Source organism: Echinops telfairi, unplaced genomic scaffold (genome assembly GCF_000313985.2).
Source record: "Echinops telfairi isolate 266 unplaced genomic scaffold, ASM31398v2 ScPeMD7_3533;HRSCAF=4204_0, whole genome shotgun sequence".
NCBI classification, from domain to species: domain Eukaryota; kingdom Metazoa; phylum Chordata; class Mammalia; order Afrosoricida; family Tenrecidae; genus Echinops; species Echinops telfairi.
In genome coordinates this window covers 13,711,033-13,733,536 of record NW_022107431.1, presented here as the reverse complement: position 1 = coordinate 13,733,536, position 22,504 = coordinate 13,711,033, and the positions used below count along the sequence as shown (strand labels likewise).

Below are 22,504 nucleotides of genomic sequence, written 5' to 3'. Positions count from 1 at the left end.
GTAACAGTGGACTGGGCCAGGGCTAGCCTTCCTCTTTCTATAGCTTCCTCCTCGTCCCCAGGGTCTACTGGGGACCTCCCTGCCCCCACAGCTGCCCTCATATTATGGTAAGCACCCAACAGAGTACACACTCCAAGCCTCTTCTATTCCAGGTTCCCCGTGATACACCTTTATCTTCACTGCTGCTCAAATAAGGGCTGATAGCAAAGCAGTCTGACTGGATTCATTTAGACTAACATGTGAGTGGTTGCCAATTCCTTGAGCCCCACCAGGTACACTCTAAAGGGAAGATGCTATCTCTAATTGGCTGATGCTCCGGCAGTGCAATAAAGTCATCAATTCTAACGGTGTATGGATTAGATGCCAGCAATGAGTTTCTCAGTTCTCCATCTCTAATCCATAACATCCCCAAAAACGCTTAGGAGGCTTTATTTTTTTTTCCGATTTTTTTTTTTAACAACAGCTCTCATGGTGACAACAGCCATGGTGGTCGCGTGAGCATCCGAAAACACCCTGAAACACTCTGTCGTCTGTTTCCTAAAACACCCTGAAACAGTGTCATCTGTTTCCTGTCTGACGCAAACCAGAAATACGTTCAAGTACATGTGACCGCGAGTAAGAAAAATATACAACTGTATTTAAAACACTTAAATAGTTCTAAAAAACATCATCCACTCAGTTCCAGCAAAGGAGTTAATAACACCCAGACATGCTTTCCAGAAATACCGGACGCTACTTGAGAAACGAGTGACGGGGAGCGTGTCTCAGATCTTTCTAATTAGAAAAAGGCAGATGTAGATATAAGTATATATCTATATATCTATATGTTTTTCCCCTGGGAAGTTAAACATTGAGCAGGTCAAAATGCAAACTGGTGTTATTGGCTCATAAGCCTAAATGTCGTCACTTCCTCTGTCTGAATGGTGCTTTGGCTGTCAGCAAGTCAAATCCCCACCCCCCCCTTAAAGACAGTAATATACAACATTGCTCCACCCTCGCAAAAGAACTGCAGCGTCGTTGTGTGGGAGAATCCGGGCCTCACTGAGTTCACGTGTCTGCATCGGCTGCCCTGCTCTGAGGTCCGCCAAGCCTAGAGCCACATCTCTAGCTTGGAAGCTCGTCAGTGCTTCTCACGTGACCCCTCAGAGTCAAAGCCGCTACCCTGACACACAAGGTAGAGCGCTCAGGACACCCAAACCAAAGGGCTGTCTCCATGAGCTTTGCCAGGTAAAGAAACTGGACCACAAACCGGACATCTGTGTGGTGACAGCCCATCAATTTCAGCTCTCCCCTCCCAAACAACAAACCAATAAACAGTGCCACCAGGTCCTCACAGCAAACATAACCTCCCTGGCCCAAGAGCAGCACCTCCTGGGGGAGTGACAGTGTCCCGACTCTGGTGAAGCAAGCAAGCAGCAGCCACTGCTTCCTTCCTCCTGCTCCGACAAGCCAGTACCCAGGATCCCCTGGGTCTGCTCCCATCCAGTCACGTCCAGCTTTCCACAAGGATGAAATGACAGGTCACTACGTAATACTGAGGGCGAGCGTTCAGAACAGGCCGAGGGGCCGAGGCACTTGGGAGCCCAGGGGCAGGGAGGCAGCCGCTCGCTCTCAGTGAGTCAACAGTTTGAGCCGAGTAAACCAGCTGACCAGGAGCGAGGGCTCTGTGGAGGACGACTTTGCGGACGAGGGGGAAGACTTCTTTTTGGTCCCTTCCTCCTGGAATGGAATGGTGGCGCTGTTGTGGAGGTCTGCGCTGAGGAAGCAGCGGCTCCCTCGGATGTAGTCTGCGCCCCGCACCAGGTGCCGTTCTGCAGGTCTGGGGAAGCGGTAGGCCGGGGAGGCGCGTTCTTCCACAATGGGAGGGATCCGCTCATTGCTGAAGTACCGACAAAGGGCGTCCTCACCTGTCAGACAAAGCCAACACCACCATTACAGCAACCACTGTGACAGACTGAAGGGTTCCCCGCTCACTGTCCCTCTGCCCCCAAAATGTGTGGGCCATGATTCCTATAGTCTTGTGTAATTAGCTTCCAGTTTGTGATGTGAAGTAATTATCCTCTTGGTTGCTAAATCCTAGCTTCTTTGCCATCAATGAGGCAGGATGAGTGGCATTTAATTCGGTCTGCAGGACCAGGTGGCCTCTTGAATCCATCTGAGACATAAACCGGATCAGGAGCACCTCAGTACCCAATAGAAAGAAGAGTCGGGAGAGGAGCGCACCCTGCGGACCTGAGGTCCCTATGCTGTGAGCTTGCACACCTAGAGGAAGGTAGATACTAAGGCACATGGAGCTCTCCCGGGGACACCAAGCCCACAGAGTGAACAGAGAAACGGACCTTCTTCTGGAGCTCACAGAGAGAGAAAGCTGGCACTCTACATTGGGAAATCTCACCCCGAGCTGTGAAAATACCTTCCTGTTTGCTAACAGGCATCCTCTGACAGTATTTCAGTGATCGCAACACGAGAGCCAGGAGACAACCATCCATTGGACCGAGCTGTCTACCGAGTAGTAAGTTCTGACCCACAGCGACACTATTCACAATAGAGATACTGCCCGGACCTGTCCATCCTCACAGTGGCTCCGAGGCCTGAGCCTGTGGTTACAGCCACTGTGTCCATCCATCTCTTGGGGGCCTTCCTCTTTTTCACTGCCCCTCCACCAAACAGGATGTCTCTGTCTGCTCTAAATTCTGCCACCACATCCAAAAGTGGGTCCTATATCCTGCTTCTCCCCTCGCCCTGCCAAGGATGGGCCCCCGGCCTTGCCGATGAAAGGACTCATCTAATCTGAGAGGTAATCTACTGGGTGTCTAGAGAGCAGATATGTAAGAGATCCACCTTACTTCAAGAAGCTCTGGTGGCACAGTGGTTAACTGCTACCACTAAGCTACTTAACTGAAAGTTCAGTGGTTCAAGCCCACTCACTCTAAAGGAAATAAACTATGGCGCTCCGTCCTGGAGCAGCAAAAATGGTCTGGCATTAGACAGTGGTGATGGTGACACCCCTCTGAATACATGGCAAGCCATGAGTTGGGTCTTTTCAAAGGATGGCTTATACCCCAGTAAGAGCCCTGGTAGAAGTCCTTGTAGCACAGCAGGTTACATGCTGGGTGCTGACCTCAAGTTCAGCAGTTCGAAACCACCAGCCACTCTAGGGAAGAAAGATGAGGCTTTCTGCTCCTGTAAAGATTTACAGCAGGGGTCCTCAAACTACGGCCTGCAGGCCACATGCGGCTCGCCAAGGACATTTATTCGGCCTGCTGGGTAATTTTGCCCTGTTTTTTCACTTCAAAATAAGCTATGTGCAGTGTGCATAGGAATTTGTTAGGTTTTTTTTTTTTTAAACTATAGTCCAGCCCTCCAACGGGTCTGAGGGACAGTGAACTGGCCCCCTGTTTAAAAAGTTTGAGGACCCCTGATTTACAGCCTTTGAAACCCAGAGGGGCAGTTCTCCTGTCCTGTAGGGTCACTGTGAGTCAGAATGGCCTCAAGGACAGCATGTGAAGGAGTGAGTGAGGGAAGACCCCTGACCTTTCTGCTCCCAGGGACGTCTAACTGTCTCAGAAACTAGGTTTCTATGACTCAGGAGTGATTCCCTGGCAGTGGGGTTTTAAAGCAGTTCTGAAACCACAGCAAAACAAAACAAAATGTGGGCGCTGTGCGGACACGTCTTACTGTAAAACAATCATCCCAAGAAATACAGCAAAGGACGGAACGGGGAGCAAAGTATCCCTCACATTCCCAAACGTCATATGGACACAGGATCTGCCGCCTGACTCACGGCGATCCTGTAGGCCAGAGCAGAATGCTCCCTAGGGTTTGCCAGGCTGCCCATGGAGCTGCTGGTGGGTTCGAACTGCTGACCGTGTGGTTAGCCGGCCAATGCTTTTAACCTACCACTCCGCGAGGGCTCCTTCAATATGCGTAGGGAAACTCACTGACTCGCTGCCACTGAGTCAATGTCGATTCAGAGCAACCCCGCAGGGCAGGGCAGAGCTGCCCTGTGGGTTTCCGAGACTGTACAGGGAGGGAAGAGGCTACACCCCAGCTTGCAGTATAGCCAAGAGCCTACAAGTCTAAACAAAGGACAGCCCGGCCACCTGCCGATGGCTCACAAGATGTCCTCCGTGGGAGTCTTACACTCCAGACTGGCTTTTCTCCTCTTCCCACGGGAGTGTCTACCAATGGATGCAGGCACGCTGTGACAACTGTCCCCAGTGCCCTGCACATGTCAGGGTTGACCTGGTCTCTAGAATGTCCTCCCTCTCGCTATGTAAAGCCCAGAGAACTGTCAGCTCTCACCTGCTCTGTTTCAACACGGCCGGTGAGGATAACCGCGGGTGATCCCTCAAGGGGAAGAAACTGTGTAAACACTTTCACCAAGACTCGTGTAATCACCCAAAACTTTGATCACAGGAAATGGAACATGCTTTTCTTTTCACCCAGCAATTAATCTTTGCCTCCAGGATTGGAAAGGAGAAAAAAATTAAAGCACAAGCCAGTTTGTTCATCAGAAATCAAACTGATTTTAATAATCATCATAAAACTGAGGATGAAATTACTGAATGAACAATGTACTTCTGCCGTCTGAACACAAGGTCATTAATGCCCCCAACCTCTTAAAAAGACACAAGACTAATGAGGATACTTAGAACCACCTGGATTACTTAATTCTGCCATTTTTGAATACAAGACTGACAGCCGTCATCGACCCATCTGATTTTGCAGGTGAGAAGGAAAAAAAGCAAGAAACTCACTACCATTAAAGTTGATTCCGACTCAAAGGCCAAAGAGCTGAAAGGTAGGGCTGGAGTCGTTTGAGTGCCCATTTTACACTGTGTGCTGGCTTCCATGAAACTCACCTTTCCTCCCGTGGCCTCGAGGTCTCGCAAAAGGGTCAACAATGCCCATCCAGCTCCCGTCAGCAGGCATGGACAAGGGCCGAGGCTTGCCTGCTCAGGGAAGGCAGGGAGAAAGAGGACACGGTTGGCGAATGTCTGGGCTTCAGAGAACTCTGACCCCTGCTCCCTGTACAACTTTGTCCCGGCAGTGTCACAAGCAGCTCCATATGCAGAAGCAATGACATCTTTTCAGGAAAAGCAAGACTTTGCACACGTTTTTTCCAAAACAAGCCACGAAGGTCAGAGGCAGGACACAGAGACTGCATGCCTGCACAGCAAGGCAACTGTGGGGTCAAAGTTAACCATGGTGACATTGTAACTCCGACAGTGGAGCTGGGATGTGGATGGAGCTGGGGCTGCACAAGGCTCCACTGCAGGGCTCTGAATGAGAAAGGGCTCAATCCTCGCCCTGCACGTAGATTTATGGTTTCCTCGGGATTACCACCCCAGTCTGCCAGACTCGCCCAGCACTTCCCAAACAGGAAAGGGAGCAGCAAGCGAAGCACACAGCCGGCAGAACAGCACAAGCGCTCGGGAACTCACCATAGGATGGCGTTTTCTCTCTGAGTTTTGTGGGCAGAATACTCGTTTCTGCGGAATAGCCGGGCAGCTGGTCCGAGTCAGCGATGGTGAACCTCCGCCTTCGGCTCTCATGGTCCAGGAAGGAATTTGGGGACTCTGAGCCCTTGGGAGCAGGCAAAGGCTGTTTGCACTTACTGAACCCTCCATAAACCAAGCTCCCCTTCTCCTCCCTGGAAGAGAACAGGAAAGCTCTCAGTTGCTGACGAGAACTCTCTCACACGGAAGCAGGGAGGAAGCCCTGCTCCGATCGCCCACAGAGGACGACTGAACTCCTCTTTTCTGCTGGGGAGAAAGCATTGTTTTTCTCAACCCCAGCTGCCCTTCCGTCACAGGCGTCCTGCTGCCCCATGACCCCTTCCAGCATACACCCAGGACTCCACACTCACTACCATCCGTCGATTCTGACTCAGCCACCCTGTGGGGCAGAGCAGTACTGCCCCGTGAGTTTCTGAGACTGTAACTCAGGGTTTCCCAAAGTCGGTGATGCCTACACTTTATCCTGGATTATAGGCTATCATACAAAAGTTTTCCATTATCAGGAAGGCAGGGGGCGGAGGTCAAACCAGTTTGGGAACCGGTGCTGTCCTTTTTTTCAGGACAGGAAAGCCTCGTCTTTCTCCCGAGGGGCACCTGGCGGCTTCCAACCGCTGCCCGTGCAGTTAGGAGACCGATGTGTAACCCATGAAGCCATCAGGGATCCCTTCCGGTGTGCACCGGTCACATAAAACAAGGATAAGGCATGGCCCGAGGCCATGACAGGGAGGACCCCCTCATGGTGTAGTGGTTATGTGATGAGCTGCAATCCGCAAGGTCGGCAGTTGGAAACCACCAGACACTCCGAGGGAGAAAGATGGGGGTTTCTACTCCCGTGAGGAGTTACAATCTCAGAAACTCACAAGCGCAGTTCTATTTGGTCCCACAGGGTCACTATGAGTTGGCACTGACTCAATGGCCATGAGTTTTTTTATGGAGGACCTACGAGTAAATGCCATCATTTTCAAACACATCTGAACACTCAATATCGATTTTCCAAAGGGGCACCTCTATATTCTCGGGTTTCTGTAGCTGCACTCTCCTGTCGACAACAAGGATGCAAGGTCAGGTACGAGCTCTGGAATCACTTCTTCATGGCCGGAGGAGTAGCATTGCTGAGGTCCAGCGGGCAAGGCTCTCTATGAGTTGTCATATTTTAAATACGATGTCCAAAACACAAAGGGGCCTTCTTAGTGCACAGCAGACTCTACTTTCTGAACAAGTGCACACTCGGGCAAAAACTGGGCTACCAGTTCTGACACCCTTCTATGAAAATGTCTGCCTAGGGCAAAACTTAGTATCGGCCCGAGTTGAGTGCATGCCACCTGCCCGCTATACTTACTTGTTTGTATTCTCTGTTTCATCAGACACTCGGTGCCAAAGGGATGAGAGAAAATATCGAATCCACTGAAGCCGAAGGCGAGCCAGAGACCAGCCTGTTTCCCTGTGACATCCGGCTATTCTGAAGGGAAGCTACGGTGTCACATACCTCTCCCCATCAAATCCAGTCCCTTTAGAACCTGGAAGCCTGATTCACCATCTCCCCGGAAATGAAGCTTCCCTGCCTCGTTAATGTGCTTTCTGTCAGCACCCACCTGCATGACTTATTCTAAGAAGACACCCTGGAGTGTGTATGGCCCAGGCATAACCTCCTGTTCCCTTAGGTGCAAAGGTTAAGTACTCAGCTGTGAACCAAAAGGTCAGCATTTGGAACCCACCCAGGGGCTCCATGGGAGGAAGACCTGGCATTTGACGCTTGTAAAAATCTTGTTTTGTTAGGTGCCGATTCACAGCGAGCCGACTTACAAGAGAAGGAAACAAGGCTCAGCCCTGCACCAGGCTGACAGTTGTTAAGTTTGAGCCCACTCTTTTGGCCACTGTGCCGGTCCATCTTGTCCAGGGACTTCCTGGCAGCTATATGCTAGCTGGCAAGTGCTGGACAAACCAAGATTCAGGAAGAGGACCAAAGAAACCTCACAATAATACCATCAAATCAATTCGGACTCAAAGAGAGTCCCATCTTTCTCCCACACAGTGGGCTGTGGTTTCAAACTCCTGACCTTGAAATTAGCAGCTCAATGCACAACCACGATGCCACCAGGGCTCCCACATGGGCAGTCACTGTGTTGAGATCAACACGATGGAAGAGAAGAGTATGACAACACACATACACCCCAAGAATACGGACGCCCCACACCTCCACTGGTTCCCTTTATTAGTCCTATAAAGAGGACATCTGAATACAGCAGTCCCCATCATTATCTCACAAGCCTCCTCCTCCTCCACTGAAATGCTTCTAGTATAAAGGGACGACAGCTGAAGCTCCCGGGCCCCATACGCTCCCCAGGATATGTGTTCACAAGGTATAGCCGACACAAGGTTGTATGTTTTCTTACACTTGGCCAAAGTAAGGTATTGTAATCTTCTCTTCTTACAGAATCTCCCTTCCCACCAAATGACAAGCTCCAAGCCGCACACCCCCTGGACCTGTGTCTGCCCTCCCCTCCCCTCCCCTCCGCAGCTTCCTCCAGCAGTGCCCCAGTGGTCTCCGCAGCCAGCCGCCAGGCACAAGGACCACACCCACCCGGGAGCCACCTGTGACGTACCGGGGGGAGTAGGGCACGGCTGGCGGGGGCGGGATGTGGAGGTCCAGGATGGCCGGCTTCTCCTTCCTCAGAGAAGTGTCCATGGTGCTCTCGGGGGACTGGGTCGTCGTGGGTGGAGGAGAGGTCTGAAATGAGAGCAGGACAAGGGGCTTCAGAGGTGGAGGCCGACTCCGGGTCACCTCCCCATGCCCCAGCCTGGCACCATGACCCGCATCAACAAGGTGACACCACCAAGCGTGTCCAGTCCTGAGCAACCTGCATATTGCATGACCCTATGGTACACTCAATGTTAATGGGGAGTTTGGGGGCCACCCACGTGGGGGGGGGTTCCAGGGCAGAATTCTTGCCTTCTACCTGGGAGATCCACCCTATAGGAGAGGAGAGACCTGCCCCTGTGGGCTTCCCAGACTGTAACTCTTTCCAGGAGTAGAAAGTCGCATCTTTCTCCCGTGCAGTGGCTGGTGGTTTTGAACTGCTGCCTTGGTGGTGAGCAGCCCCACGCATGACCCACTTTGACACCAGGGCTCCCAACTTGATGGCAGTGATGGTTTTTTGTTGTTGGGAGACTTAACTTCAAGTCCCCCCCCCCAATGTCGGCCCTATATAGCCGCCACCCGTCTTTCAGGTGAGGCTGGTGTGTGGCTCAGGTGCTCAGCAGTGTGCAGCTGAGCTTCCAGACTGAGCTGGACTAGGAAAAAAGGCCAGCCATCTGATGCTGGGTCACGGGAAACCCTGGGAATCACTGACCCCAGCGGGGGGCAGAGGCTGGCTGGCTGGGCAGGGCAGGGCAGGGCAGCCTTCCGCCATGCAAGTTGGGGACCAGCCGGAGGGCGGGCTAACAACAGACAGGAACTCGGTATGGTGAAGAGTCCGAGGAGCTCCAGTCAGCACCCCGCCCCCGCCCCCACCCTAGACAAATTACAAAAACACCCGTGCTTCCTTGCCTCCGGTGTGGAACAGTTATGCAAACAGGACCTGTTGCCCAGGACAGCTTGACAACAGAAGGAGGGAGCTGGTGGACCCGGCTCCCACTGCTTCTACTGGTGAGGCTGTGGACTGGGTTCCTCCCTCTCCGCTATGATCCGGTCTACACCTCGTGCTAGCTCTGCATCTCGGAGGAAATGACGCCCCGTCTCTGTGCCTCACTCATAAACCAGGAAGAACAGGGCCAGCCCTGGGCAGCTGTGACAATGGAGCATGACAATAAGTCAAAAGGACACAGGGCCCGGTGGGGCCACCCTAAGTGCACAACCCCACGATGCTTAATTCTGTATTATACACACACTCATAGCGCCTCCTGTGGGTGTTCCCAGACTGCAACTGTTGACGGGAGTAGAAAGCCCTGTCTTTCTTCTGTGGAGCAGCTGGTGGTTTTGAACTGGCGACCACGAGAATGACAGCCCAATACTTAACCACTCCGCACAAGTTCATTTTAAGACTTTTTAAAAATCCAAGCACTTCTGTTGTCATTACCCTACTTGGGTCTCAGCAGGAACCCTGATGGCACAGGAGTTAAGCACTTGGCAGTGAATGGAAACGTTGGCAGTCAGAACCCCACCAGCTGTGGCAGAAAAATCGCAGGTGGCCTGCTCCCATGAAGGGCCAGCCGACAGCCTCTTGGCTGGGAGGGCATGGGGACACAGAGAGACAAGGACTTGGCTGGACTCTCCCAGAACGCCGTCATCTCCAGAGCCTCGACCTGCACGGTGAAGACGTCACCCCTCAGATGGACTCCTCACTCTCAGGTGAGCATCTCAGCATGCCCTAGAACACGGGGCCGGAGCCAGGGTCTTCAGAAACCCCAGAGACCCATTACAACCTCTGCCAAATGGGTTCCCTCCGCCTGCTGCTATGCCTCTGTAGTAGACTTGTCCTTGTCCCATCTGCGACTCAATAAATGTACTCGTTAAAGAGAGACAGGTAACGAGATACATAGATAGAGAAATACATGCACATAAAAAGTTGAATCAAAGACTTTTAAAACGCTCGAAGGAAAAGTTTACTGGAGAATGCCCAGGGACTGGCCATTCCCTGACAAAGTAATCTCATACTCTCTCGCTGCCAGCCACTGATTTGGTCCCATCTCATAGCGACCCTACAGGACAGGGCAGAACTGCCCCTCTGGGTTTCCAAGGCTGTCACTCTTCACGGGAGTAGAAGGCCCTAACAAGAAACAAGCCCTGATGTTCGCTTGGATGGGTGCTGCATGATGGGTGAGCCTGGGAAACTTCCTGCTGTGCACACTGCTCCCTAAAGGATAAGTACAATCTGACTCAGTTCCACGAACCATCTGCAACAGACAAACGCACACCACCCTGAGCTCAGACGGCTGGTTCTCCCCAAATGCACTGCCATCAAGTCAACCCTGACTCACAGCGACCCCACAGGACGGGGTGGACAGCCCCTGGGGGTGTCCGAGCCTGTCACTCTTTGAAGGAGTAGAAAGCCTTGTCTTTCTCCCTGAGAACACCTGGTGGCCTCAAACTTTTGACCTTATGGCCAGCAGCAACCCAACTCGTAACCACTCCGTCACCAGGGCCCCTCAATGGCTCTCCTAGGGAGAAAGAGAGGGAGACCCCACTGAAGAGACCCTGGCTGCTGTACAGGGTGGGAGGAACCACACACAATGACTATGATTCACGTCCCTGAATTGGACTGTAAGGACTGCTGACATGGCAAATACTTTGCTACATATATGTTTATCACAGTAAAAAAAAAACAAAAAAACACCTCTGTATCAAGAATCCTCATTTACCAGAAGTGTGACCTGAAAATGGACCAATAAACTTTTTCAGTGGCTGGACAGTTTAAAAAAAAAAAGCAAAACACTGCAATGGAGTCAATCCTGAGTCACAGCAACCCTACAGGACAGAGTAGAACGGCCCCTATGGTTTCCAAGGCCGCAAAGCGGAGGGCAGGGGAAACACTGAGACAAGGAGGTGGGCTGACCCAGTGGCTGCAGTAATGGGATCCAGCATAGGAACAACTGTGAGGACGGCCCAGGACCGGGCAGTGTTTCCTTCTGCTGTGCTCAGGGAGGTCAGTCCTGACTCAATGTCCCTTAACAACAACAGCAACAAGAGCTTTGCAGAAGGATAAGGGCTCATTTCTCCCTTGCAGAACAACCGGTGGTGTCAAACTACTGACCTTGTGATTAGCAGCCCAAGGAGTAATCCAATACACCCCAGGACTCCTCGTGACATTGAAAAGCACTCAGGAGACGCCCTCTGAGGAGGGGTGAGTCCCAGGCCTAAAGACAACCCAGACAGGAAGCATGCGGCGAGGCAAGGGCAAGGCGAAGCCGGCTGACAGGGAGAGCAGGTGTTCTGGAACTAGATGCATGTTGGAAGGATGGCAAGATCACCTAGTAGGTGAGCAGCACGTGACAGTCAGCTCTTGGAAAGTACGACTCTCTCCTGGGTCAGAAGGAAACATCAGGTGCCTCCTAAGCCTCTTCCCAAACTCTACAGTTCCTAGAAGCGGGCAGTACGAGAGACCGGACCAGAGGAAAAGGTGCCCTGACCCTTGGAGCTCCGTTTCCAGAAGTCACGAGAATAAATGTTAACCTCTTGTGTCCAAAGAATTATCCCCCTGCATTTGCAGGGGGGAAAACCAAAAAACCCTCAGTGTTTCCCTGGCAATTAAAACTTCTGTATTCTCGCCCATCTTCTGGGAGAAAGGGTAGGTATCTGCTTTTGCAGCCCCTCAAGGGGCTATGTCCGCTCACATTGGCAAACACTGCATTACGGCTTTTGCTGGGGACTGCCCTCAGGCATGGGGGCTGGGAGGGCATGGGATAGGGGGCTAGATATCCAGTTTTTACTTAAGAAAGATTTTCAGTATGTGCCTTTGCTTGCTCGAGCCTCAAACCTAATACTATCGAATGAATCCTAATTCCCAGCAACCACCTTGATTCCAAGGCTTGATTTTTCGGAGGCAGAGCCCCGGGTCTTTCTTTAGAGGAGCCTCGGAGCGAACTCGGACCTCTAGCCTTTCAGTGAGCAGCCGAGCTTGTCAACATGTGCACGGCAGTGTAGACACATTTCCACTATGTGTCCGAATAGATGGACCAGTCCCTCCCACGTGACGACGCATGATGAAACCAGGCATGTCTCCATCCCAGCTTTACAACAGAGCCACATGGCATTGTGCCTGTGCCTCCGGGGCTTCGGAAGGGGACACTCAGGAAGGTCAGCTAGCAGGTGGGCTGTCAGTGTGCTCAGATCACCGAGGTGCAGGCCGACGGAGCGAGAGCAATGGCAGGGAACTTAAACAATGAACTAAGAGACAGCCTGCCTCCCGTTGTCACCACAGAGATGAAACCTTCCTCTCTCGCCATGGGATGGGCTGGTCCCCTGACAACGCCCGCTCTGGGCTGGGTTGTTGAGTGTGGTCGATTCCAACTCACAGCGGATCGACAGGATGGCGCAGAACTGGCCCTGGGGGATTCCGAGGCTGCCATCTCTATGGAAGCAGATTGTCAGGTGAACGTGTCTCCTTTGTAAGTTGGAACCACTGACCTTCTGGGGAGCAGACGAGCATTACACTATTACACCATTAGGGCTCTTGGGTAGACCACAGCGAGTAATTCATCTCAAGGAGGACTCTCTCGGCATACGGTGCCGACTGTTTCCACGTGTGTGGAGGAGAACAGGCATCAGAGATGCTTGGGTTGGCGCCACAAGACAGTCAGAAGAGGCCACAAGGTACGTTCAACATGGCAACGAGGACATCAAATTCTAATTGTATGTAAGCTCAGGACTTCAATGATAATAGCTGCACCCCACCAGTGGGGCCCCTGCCCCGGGTCAGCACAGCTCTGGGATGGCTATGTTCATGGGGCGGGGTTTGCGCACAATCAGATGCAGGAACACAGCCAACTCCTGCCACGAACCTCCTCCACTTGGTCAAAGGTTCCTTCCGTCTGGTGGGTGTGCAACGCCAGGGAAGGCTGGCTCGCCCTGGCCCCACTGTACAGAGACGGGCAGGGTAACAACCCAGAGCTACCTGCACGGGAGGCGGCTTCCAGCGCAGGTTCTTCAGGGGTGCGGGGGTGAAGTTGAAGGAACCCGTGGGACGTTTCTTCAGCAGTAGCACGACCCCTGTGGGGTTCTCTCTCAGCTTCTTCACCAGGTTTTTGAGCTGCCACCCCACCTTCAAAAAAGCAAAGAAACAGGCAAGGGGCTCACGTGGGAATGAGGGAAAACATCAAACCTTAGTTAGAATCGATCGCCAGAAGGCACGGACTGGCAAGTGGGCAGAGGAGCGTCTGCTTGCTATGGCACAAACTGAGAGTGGGACCCTGGATACAGACTGCACATGTTTAACAAGCTCAAGCAAGACGGGCTGGGACTTAAGGAAGGTTCTAGAGATGGACAGTGAGCCCAAAGGCTCGCGCACACACTTACCACCGTCTGCCGGTTGACTTGGATGACCTCGTCACCAGCGTGGATCCGCTGTGATCTGTCGGCCGGGGACTAAACAGAAAGAAACACGGAGCCGTGTCATTCTCTGACACGCTCTCATTTTTCCCGCTTCTGCCCCCTTGTTCCTGCTGCTGCAGACCACCAGCAGGGCGATGACCTTTTAGTGGGGGGAAAGAAATCAGCCGACTTTCTCTCCTGGGACCACAGGAGCTGTAGAACCTGGCAGAGGAATACCGCATGGCCTGTGATCAGCTGATGATTGGCCCAAAACACAGGGTTCATCTAACCAGGGCCGGGGAACATAGACACGATGGGCAATGAATGATGAGGTGATAAGAACCGATGGTCCATTGCAAAAATATCTCCCTTAAAATGAGCCCTGTGAAAGCCCATTATTCGAACTTGTAAACACCATCTTTGTGGCTCTGACTTCCCACTTCCTTCTAAACGATTAAGAAGAGCCTCACTCGGACTCTCTCTTCTCTCTCTTTTGCTTGCTTTCTCCATGTGAAAAACAGCCGTTACAGAACCCTGATGAAAAGGCTATTCAACCAGGGAAAGCTTGGCCATAAAGATGCCTATCCTTAAAGGAAACCCAACGGACAGGCTTTCTCTGTCTTAAGGAAGGAGGCGTCCAAGAGGACGGAGTTTTCCGTGACAACCAGGTCCGGGGTTCTTTGCTCCCCCTAAGAACAGACCCAAACACACTGCTGTGGAGTCGGCTCAAAGCGACCCTGCCGGACAGGGTAGAACCACCATGAGTTCCCAAGACTGGGGCTCTTCACAGGCGTAGAAAGCCCCCCTTTCTCCTGCTGAGGGGCTGGTGGTTTCAAACTGCTGACCTTGCAGTTAGTGGTCCAACTTGGAAACATTCTGCCTTTAGAGCTCCTCCCACAATAATACTTAGCTACAAATTTAGGGGTGATGGTCGTACTATACTTCTCTATGCTCATAGGCGTACCTGGGGATATCGATTATTTGTCAAATGTATGTTCCTAAGGATTATCGGTGCAAGTAGCCCAGGAGAAGCCACACGAGGGGCTTCAAGATCTAAAAGAAATTTAGATTTCAGGAACTAAAAGATCCCTGAAATTTTCCACCACTGTTTGGGAGGCCCCTCCTATGGCTGACAGGGTGGGAACGGAAAAACCCCTAATTCCTGATGACAGTCCTGTGTTATCTCGGCCAGAAGACAGGACTACGGAGCTGGCACGACGGCCGCTGAACAGTGTACAGCCAGCCTCACGCATCGCCCCCTCGGAGCATGAGAAGTGGCGGCCAGTCCCACTTGGGACGCATTGGCGGAGGGTTCTGGCTCCCCGTGGCTGAAACTGAAGCCACGAGAAAGGAGCCAGCCGCAGTTCCCAGCAGCAGACGCACCGCCGGGTTCATGCAGGTCCAACGCAAAGCCCTGAGAGCGGCTGCAGTTACTCTTAAAAACAGCTGGGCTGTTGCCATAACAACCAGAAGCACCTCACCTGAGAGACAGGACTGTGCTCCCCACAGGGAGATGACCCGTTTCCAGTCCCTCATGAGGCATTCAGAAAATGTGAATTTACCAAGGCTCTTGTTGTGGGGCCTGGTGTGTCATGTTTAGCCCATTGCTCCAACCTACTTAGATTTGATGGCTGCAGCCCAGATTGAAAGAGACATTTATTACAGGAAGGTCCACCATGTACCTACCTTACGCCACCCCACCTCCACATTCTGAGATGGCCCCAGGGCCAAGAAGTCCTGTTTATAAATGTGTGCCGCCTTCCAAAACCATCTCCGATAGCCTGAGGTGACTTCCTTTCCTAAGGATCCTGGGGCGGCTCATTTCTCAAGTGTCCCTACCAAGTGATACCAGGTCTGCTTGGCAGAACACTGGTAAAGAGAGAGCTTGATACGGAGACACCCCCACCTCGGGCTGCCGGAGCTGGACCACTGAAAGGCAATGCTTGTCGACAATTGGCTGCAGAAGGGCAATGACCTGAAGAAGGCCACTGTCCTTGGGCTGCTAGTCTGGTTGTCGCCTGACCTCGGACGGGGCACTGGGGTATGGCTGGGGTCCTGGTGAGATTCTTGTCGAGGTCTGGAACAACCTCAGCAGAGAAGGCAGATAGACAATCGCCAGACACTGCCAGCCTGTCCTGCGCATGCTCCCTCCCTCTCAGGGAGCCTCCAAGAGAAACACAACGAAGACTGGAGAAGCCCACTGGCCTTGCCTCAGCCTGGAGTCCGAGGAGGAGGAGGAGGAGGAGGAAGACAATTCCCCTGGGAGCACAGCGGGATGACTTATGCCCACCCTCACCCCATCCTTCCACGAGAACACTCTGATTCTGAGTCTGGTGATAGATGGGCGAGCCACAAGGCCACTCTGGGAGGGGCCTGTGTGCGCCGGGCCATAACACGACCTTGTGCCACCCGTGTACCCAGGGCCAGCAACGTGTGAAGAGGCCCAGCTAGAACCTGGAACTGCACAGCCAGGCTAGGCACAACAGGGTGTCAACGCAGCTCCTACGCTTCCCAGGCAGAAGACACCGAGCTTTTGAGAAGGGTAGAGATGGGAAAACATGGAGGCGGGCCGTGGCACCGGCTGAGCAGCAGCATACATGGGCGGGTGTCACAAAATTGCACATGTGCTGACGTGGCAATGGGTGGCATGTGTATTGACCACAATACAAAATTTTCAAAAATAAACAGAAATCTGACATTCTGTGTCCTGGATTCATCCGGCTGCAAGGCACATACCAAATGGCACATGATTGTGTTGTTGTCATTGCTGGTTCCCAAAGAGTAGATCTGTTCACAGTCTGCGTCGTGGGTTCTCTAATCAGCAGCACCCCCCCCACACACACACACACAGGCACACATACATGCAAAGGCACACACACATGTACACACACACACACACACACACACACACACACACACAGAGGCACACGCTCTTGCGTAGAAGCAGAGCTTTCTGGGCGGTCATGGCCATCGGGGGACTGGGTATAATAGAACCTCCCGGCGTTTCTCACTGTGCACGCACAACACTAGCTCAACAGAGAACCCCCAAGGCCTCACGCCTCTTCCCTCTTTCCCCTGCCAGAACTGTGTACTGACTTCTAATTCATGGGCCACCTTACTCACTGCCATCGAGTCAATGCTGACTCATAGCAACCCACTGAGTGTTTCTGAGACTGTCACTGTTGACAAGAGTAGAAAGCCCCGTCTTTCTCCTGAGGACCTGCTGGTGGTTTTGAACTGCCCACCATGCAGACTGCAGCCCAATGCATAACCACTACACCACCAGGACTCCTTGGGCGATGTTAAGCAATGTCGCGCTACAGAAATCTAGTGTTTGTGTCATATGCCCTAATCAAAGACCATGGTATTTTATTCTACCCTAAGACTTAGCAGCAGCTGTGGGATTAGCCAATCACTAAAGGGCACTTGAAGAGACCACTATGATAAGGGACGACTAGAAAACGTTTTAAAAAGGTAAGACTTTCACACCAAAGGGAACCAACAGCCTTTACAGACTGCCAAGGCGGGGAGCGCCAGGGAGAAAGCTCAGACAACGGGCTAGACTGCTGGCAGGTGTTCACCTGGGTGGAATGGAAGGTAGTCGTTCACAAGCGGGAAATGTGAAATCAAGGACAGGGGGAGGGTAAACTCCTGGGGAATGATGAGCCGTTTAATCTGCTGAATCCAAAATCGATCATCTGAAATGTAAGCCCCCACCTAATTTCCAATAAAACCAAACCCCAAACTCCGTGCCATTGAGTCAATACTAACTCGTAGCAACCCTGTGTGACAGGTCAAAACCGTGGGTGTCTGAGACTGTGACTTCACAAGAGTAGAAAGCCCTGTCTTTCTCTCGAGGAGCTGATGGTTGATTCGAACTGCCAACCCTGCAGCTATCAGCCCCACTTGTCACCACTGCACCATGAAAGAGAAGACTCAGCAACTAAAGCCCAAAATCAGACTTGTGTTTCTACAGAACAGGTTGTACAGGTAGTTACCGCAAGTACTCCCGTGTTCGGGACCTCCCCCCGCCCCACTTAGTCCTCCTTGATAACACAGAAGGCAGATTCCACAGGCGCGTGCTTCTTGAAACACAGCCCAGGGGAGCTATTCCAACATGCGAACGTCGCATCAACGTCAACCAAAAGCTGGCCATGCTGCAGGGAGGAGGAAGATAGCATTCAGAGGGGTCTCCTTTTCACACATTCCAAATCTCTGTGGGGCTGAAGACAAACTCTGGGTGTACCAGAAGTTACAGAACTAGGTAAACAAGCTACAAAAGCTCTAAATACTGTGGAAAAGCCTTGCCCTTTCTACTCAAAGGGCTGGGGGACTGGGGGAAGGGAGTCCAAAGGTCATTATCTTGCCAAACACCACACCGTGTGGTTAGGGGCTATCGGGTCGGTTCCAACTCACAGCAACCTCCTGGGGGGCAGAAGGCCGGGCCCTGCCCCGTCCTCACCAGCGCTGCTGGGACTGAGGCCACGGCTGCTGACCCAATGCCACTCCATCTCCTTGAGGGGCTTCCTCTTTTTCACCGACCCTCGACTTCATTCAGGCCTCATAGAGCATATTACAAAAGGCAACACTCTCGTGGGAATCTGTGTCGTATAACATGTTTGGGGACAAACATGAATCCCAGCGAACAACACGATTGACGATGATGAGTTGTGTTTCGCCCGCCTCCCATCTTGGGAGAGCGACTGCCGAAGACAAAGACCGTTTTCTGCGCGGATGCTCTAAGAGCAGGGGGAAGAAGGGAGGGGGAGGGAGGGAGGGGTGGCAGCAAAAGCTGGGCGGGGTCTGTGAACAGGCACGGAGCAGGGCAATTTACATCCTGAATTGCCAACCGCAGGTGACAAGCCAGCTCTGGCAGCAGAAATAAACAAACCAGACACCCTGGTTTTGACTGTGTACAATAACCATAACCGCACATTCAAATGACAAGCCACAGCCCCCGGGTCGCGTTTGCTTAAGCCCCGCGTGGCCTCGCCCTCGGAGGGCCCCCTCCACTTACATTCTCCGTGGTTCCCGTGATCACATGCAATCCGTCGTAGGTCGACTTGATGTACATGCCCTGGAGGGAGGGACACACGCATTAACTCATCGCTCCGACCTTCAGAGATCCCGGGTGCAGTTGATGCCAACTCTCAGAACAGAACACGGCTGCTCCGAGTGTTCCCGCCCTGACGGGAACAGCCTGCCTCTTCTTTCTCCGAAGAGAAGCTGGGGGCCCGCCAACCTGGTGGCCAGCGGCTCAACGCTAGCACACTGCTCAATGCTAGCACACGGCTCAATGCTAGCACACTGCTCAATGCTAGCACACTGCTCAACGCTAGCACGCGGCTCAATGCTAGCACACTGCTCAATGCTAGCACACTGCTCAATGCTAGAACGCGGCTCAATGCTAGCACATGGCTCAATGCTAGCACGCGGCTCAATGCTAGCACTCGGCTCAAGGCTAGCACACGGCTCAATGCCCCGGGCCCCTTATGTAACAGAAAGGGGTGCAGTCTAACGCTACTACTCAGGATGCTCAGGAAGGCAGAATGGAATCGCTGTCCTTGCTGGGTGGCGCTGAGTCGGTTCTGGCTCACTGGGACCCTATCTACAACAGAATGGAACACCACCCGAATTCCTCCCTCAGAGCGGGGCTTAGGGTTGAGCCCTCGGTAAGAGAATTATGGGAAAGAAACCGAGAACTCTCATCCACTGCGGGGATACGTGATGTGGCTGAAAAGGAAGCGCGGTGAGTGGAGCGCCTACCAGGCCTTCCCCGGGCTTCACGTTCGGCAGATGGACCTCCTGCAGACACGCGCACTGGCTCATGAGAGGGTCGGTGGTGGACCGGATGGTTTTGTCACAGATGCCATTTAAAACCTTGACCTGGAGTTGGGGAGGGAAAGAGTCGGGGGAGGTTCAGCCGTTCACTGAGTTCGTCTAAAGCTAGGTTTTGTAGAAACATGCTCCACCGACCACCTCGTTACAAGCCCTGCTCCATGATACCCTGGCCTTCAGGGGAATGATGTTGTGTACCCTGTGGGAATGATGCCACTGTTGTGGCTTTGTTGAGCTAGCCTGCTTCCCCTAGAACCTTACTCACTCACTCACTCACTGAAGAGCAGCCATGGCAAGCCCACTGCTGCCGAGTCAATCCCGGCTCACGACAACCCAGAGAGAGTGTCCCAGACCACCAATTTTTATAGTAGCTTCCGGCTGAGCAGCTGGTGGGCTTGAACCACCAACCTTGTGGTCAGCTGCCCAATGCCTGACCCAAGTACCACCAGGGCTCCTTACGGAGGAATACAGCCCACAAGTCCCCCGGCAGCAGGTAGAGAAGCATCTACTCCCCAACCGCCTATCTGGCTGTTGGCTGAACCCACATCTTCCCCAACCCCAGATGCTGACCAGGCCGAATGTGCTCTGTCTGCCCGCACTGTGTTTTCATTGCTAGACGACAGGGCGGCTAGGAGTCAGAATTCTCTCAAGGGCAGGGAGTCTGTGTGAGACCCCTTGAGATGACTACTCCCAGCCATCTTCCAAACCCCAAACCAACTCCCTGTCGGGGAGTCGGTCCTGACTCACAGCGTCCCTAGAGGACAACACAGAACGGCCACTAGGGGGCTCCAAGCCTGCACCTCTAGAAGGGAGCAAAGAGCCTCGTTTTCCTCCCACAGAGCGGCTGATGGTTTTGAAGAGCTGACCTTGTGGTTAGCAGCCCATTACGCCACCAGGGCTCCTCGAAGCAATTTTAGGTTTACAGGAAAACGATACAGAAAAGGACAGAATGTTCCCAGCTACCTGCTACCTGCTACCCCCGCTCACTGTTCCTCCTGTTCCTGACATCTGGAATTAGCGTGGTCTAGTTGTTACTGATGATGAGCCAATAGTGATACATTTTTTATTAAATGCAGACGGGAGTTTACTCAGAGTCCACTCTGTGTACAGTCCAAATGCACAATAGCCTTACCCACCCGCACAGCATCCTACACAACAATGTGCTGCTGCCCTGTGCCTCGGAGACCCCACCCTACAGGGCAGGGTAGAACCGCACCACCAGGTCTCCTGGGCACCAACTGATACAGGAACAAGCAGAAAGGTCTTTTCTTCAGAGGCAACTATTAAATTTGAGCCACCAGCCTTTCCATTAGCAGCTGAGTGATTAGCTGCTGTCCTAAAAATCTCCTGCACTCCACCTGTTTACACCTGCCCCTCATTCACTCCCCCCCGCCCCCCCAAGGCCTAGCAACCACCATTCTTCTTGCTGCTCCCAAGTTTTGGCCTTTCCCAGAATGCCACGTGGCTGTGATCATGCTGCCGTTCAGAGTGCTTTCCACACGTAGCAAAGCCCTTGTGAGATCTGTCCAAGTCTTTCCACAGCTCATTTCCTTGGACCCTTTCATTTAAAGCTTCCGTTGTGAAGATTCCCTCGCCGTTGGGCTGTCCATCGACCTACTGAAAGAGATCTTGGATCTTCTGATTTGGGGGCAACTATAAACAAAGCAGCTGCAAACATCCGAGTGCACATTGTCCTGGGCACGCAAGTTGTCGATGCCTTTGGGTAAGGACCGAGGCGTGCAGCTGCTGGATCTTGGGGTAAGACTCTATTAGAAACGGTCCATCCATCTTCCAAAGGGGCCGAATCGCCACGCCTTCCCACCAGCAACGGGTGAGCGGTCCTATGATGCCTCATCCTTTTCAACGTCTTGAATTTCAGCCTCTCAACGTACGGGGCGTCTCCTTGTAGTCTTCGCTGGCACCTTTCTAATCACGCAGGGTGCTGGCCAGCTTTGCCTGGGTGCCCAGGCCAGCTGTGCACTTCTTCGCTGAAGTCTCTCTGCAGCTCTTTGGCCCACTTCTTCACTGGATGGGGTGTTTTTATTATTGCTAGCGTCACAGACGTCTTTGTATCGGTTGAAGACAAGGCCTTCATCAGTGATGTGCTTTGCAAATGCTTTCTCCCGGGGCTGTTTGGTTTTTCATTCTTCGGATGGTCTTTCGTGGTGGGGCAAGTGTTTTGAGCTTTAATGAAAGCTGACAGATCGTTGTCCTTGTGTGAATTGTGCCTTTGGTATTGTGCCCACCCCACCCCCAAAACCATGTTGTGTTATGTCTGAAAGTCACTGTCATTACCAGGGTGGTCTCCTAGATCCACCCCTCCACCATCTCCTCGGGGTTGTATATTTCTGCACTCCACAGGCAAGTCCACGATCTCTTTTAGTGATTGCTGACATTCTTCAAATGCCAAGCAGTGACGAGGTAAAATTTCAAAGAGACCAAAAAAAAGAAGAAAAAAAAAAACACACCAAGAACTCCCTTTCAAGTGGTCTCCCTACAGACATCATAGCGGGTCCGGGTGGCTATTTCCTTCGATCAGATTCACGAGCCTTTCAACATGAGCCGCCTGAGGAGCCAGGAAATGCCAGAGGGTGACTTTTCTTTCCAAGGGGGGGATCCAAGAAGCAACACTTTGTAAATTCTTCCCAGTGGCGCACCTCCCTATTTATGGAAATGTATTTATAGCGATGTCACTGGTGAGTCCCTCAGTGTCGGTGGGAGGAAGGCCTTATCGAAAGGGCCCAGCCTGGCCCGTGTCAAAAGGAGGAAGTGATGATGCGGCCAGCGAGCCGGGGCTCCTCAGACCTCCGCCGAGCTGCGGCCTGCACTCAAGGATTGGTGCCAAGATAGCTGGTGGAAATGGTTCTGGAGGCACGTCTGCAGCTGAGGCCCAGCCTGGCTAGCAGGCTAGCTCGCCGTGTTTCAGCACAAATCTATGTCCTGAGGGTGGAGCCCTGGGGACACTGTTGGCTAAGCTTTAGACAGTAAGCACAAGGTTTGCAGTTCAAACCCACCAGCCGCTTGGGGGGGGTGGGCAAAGTGGCTGCCAGCATTCTACGAAGATTTGTTTGTGTGGTGGAGGTAGTGGTGGTGATGGTGGTGGTGGTGGTGGTGGTGG

The 22,504-nt window shown here is 52.7% G+C and overlaps 1 protein-coding gene across 1 annotated transcript in view; it reads right to left on the bottom strand.

Moving 5' to 3' along the window:
- Positions 1-412: 412 nt before the first annotated feature.
- CNKSR3 (CNKSR family member 3) overlaps positions 413-22,504 on the bottom strand; it is an 88,282-nt gene continuing 66,190 nt past the window's right edge. Inside the window, exons 6-13 of the mRNA XM_030886742.2 lie at positions 19,315-19,434; positions 18,566-18,625; positions 13,534-13,602; positions 13,133-13,279; positions 8,126-8,250; positions 5,448-5,656; positions 4,866-4,955; positions 413-1,907 (exon numbers count right to left, since the gene is read on the bottom strand). Of these exons, the coding sequence (XP_030742602.1) occupies positions 1,612-1,907; positions 4,866-4,955; positions 5,448-5,656; positions 8,126-8,250; positions 13,133-13,279; positions 13,534-13,602; positions 18,566-18,625; positions 19,315-19,434 (1,116 nt within the window). The 3' untranslated portion in view covers positions 413-1,611. The remainder of the gene's footprint in view (positions 1,908-4,865; positions 4,956-5,447; positions 5,657-8,125; positions 8,251-13,132; positions 13,280-13,533; positions 13,603-18,565; positions 18,626-19,314; positions 19,435-22,504) is intronic.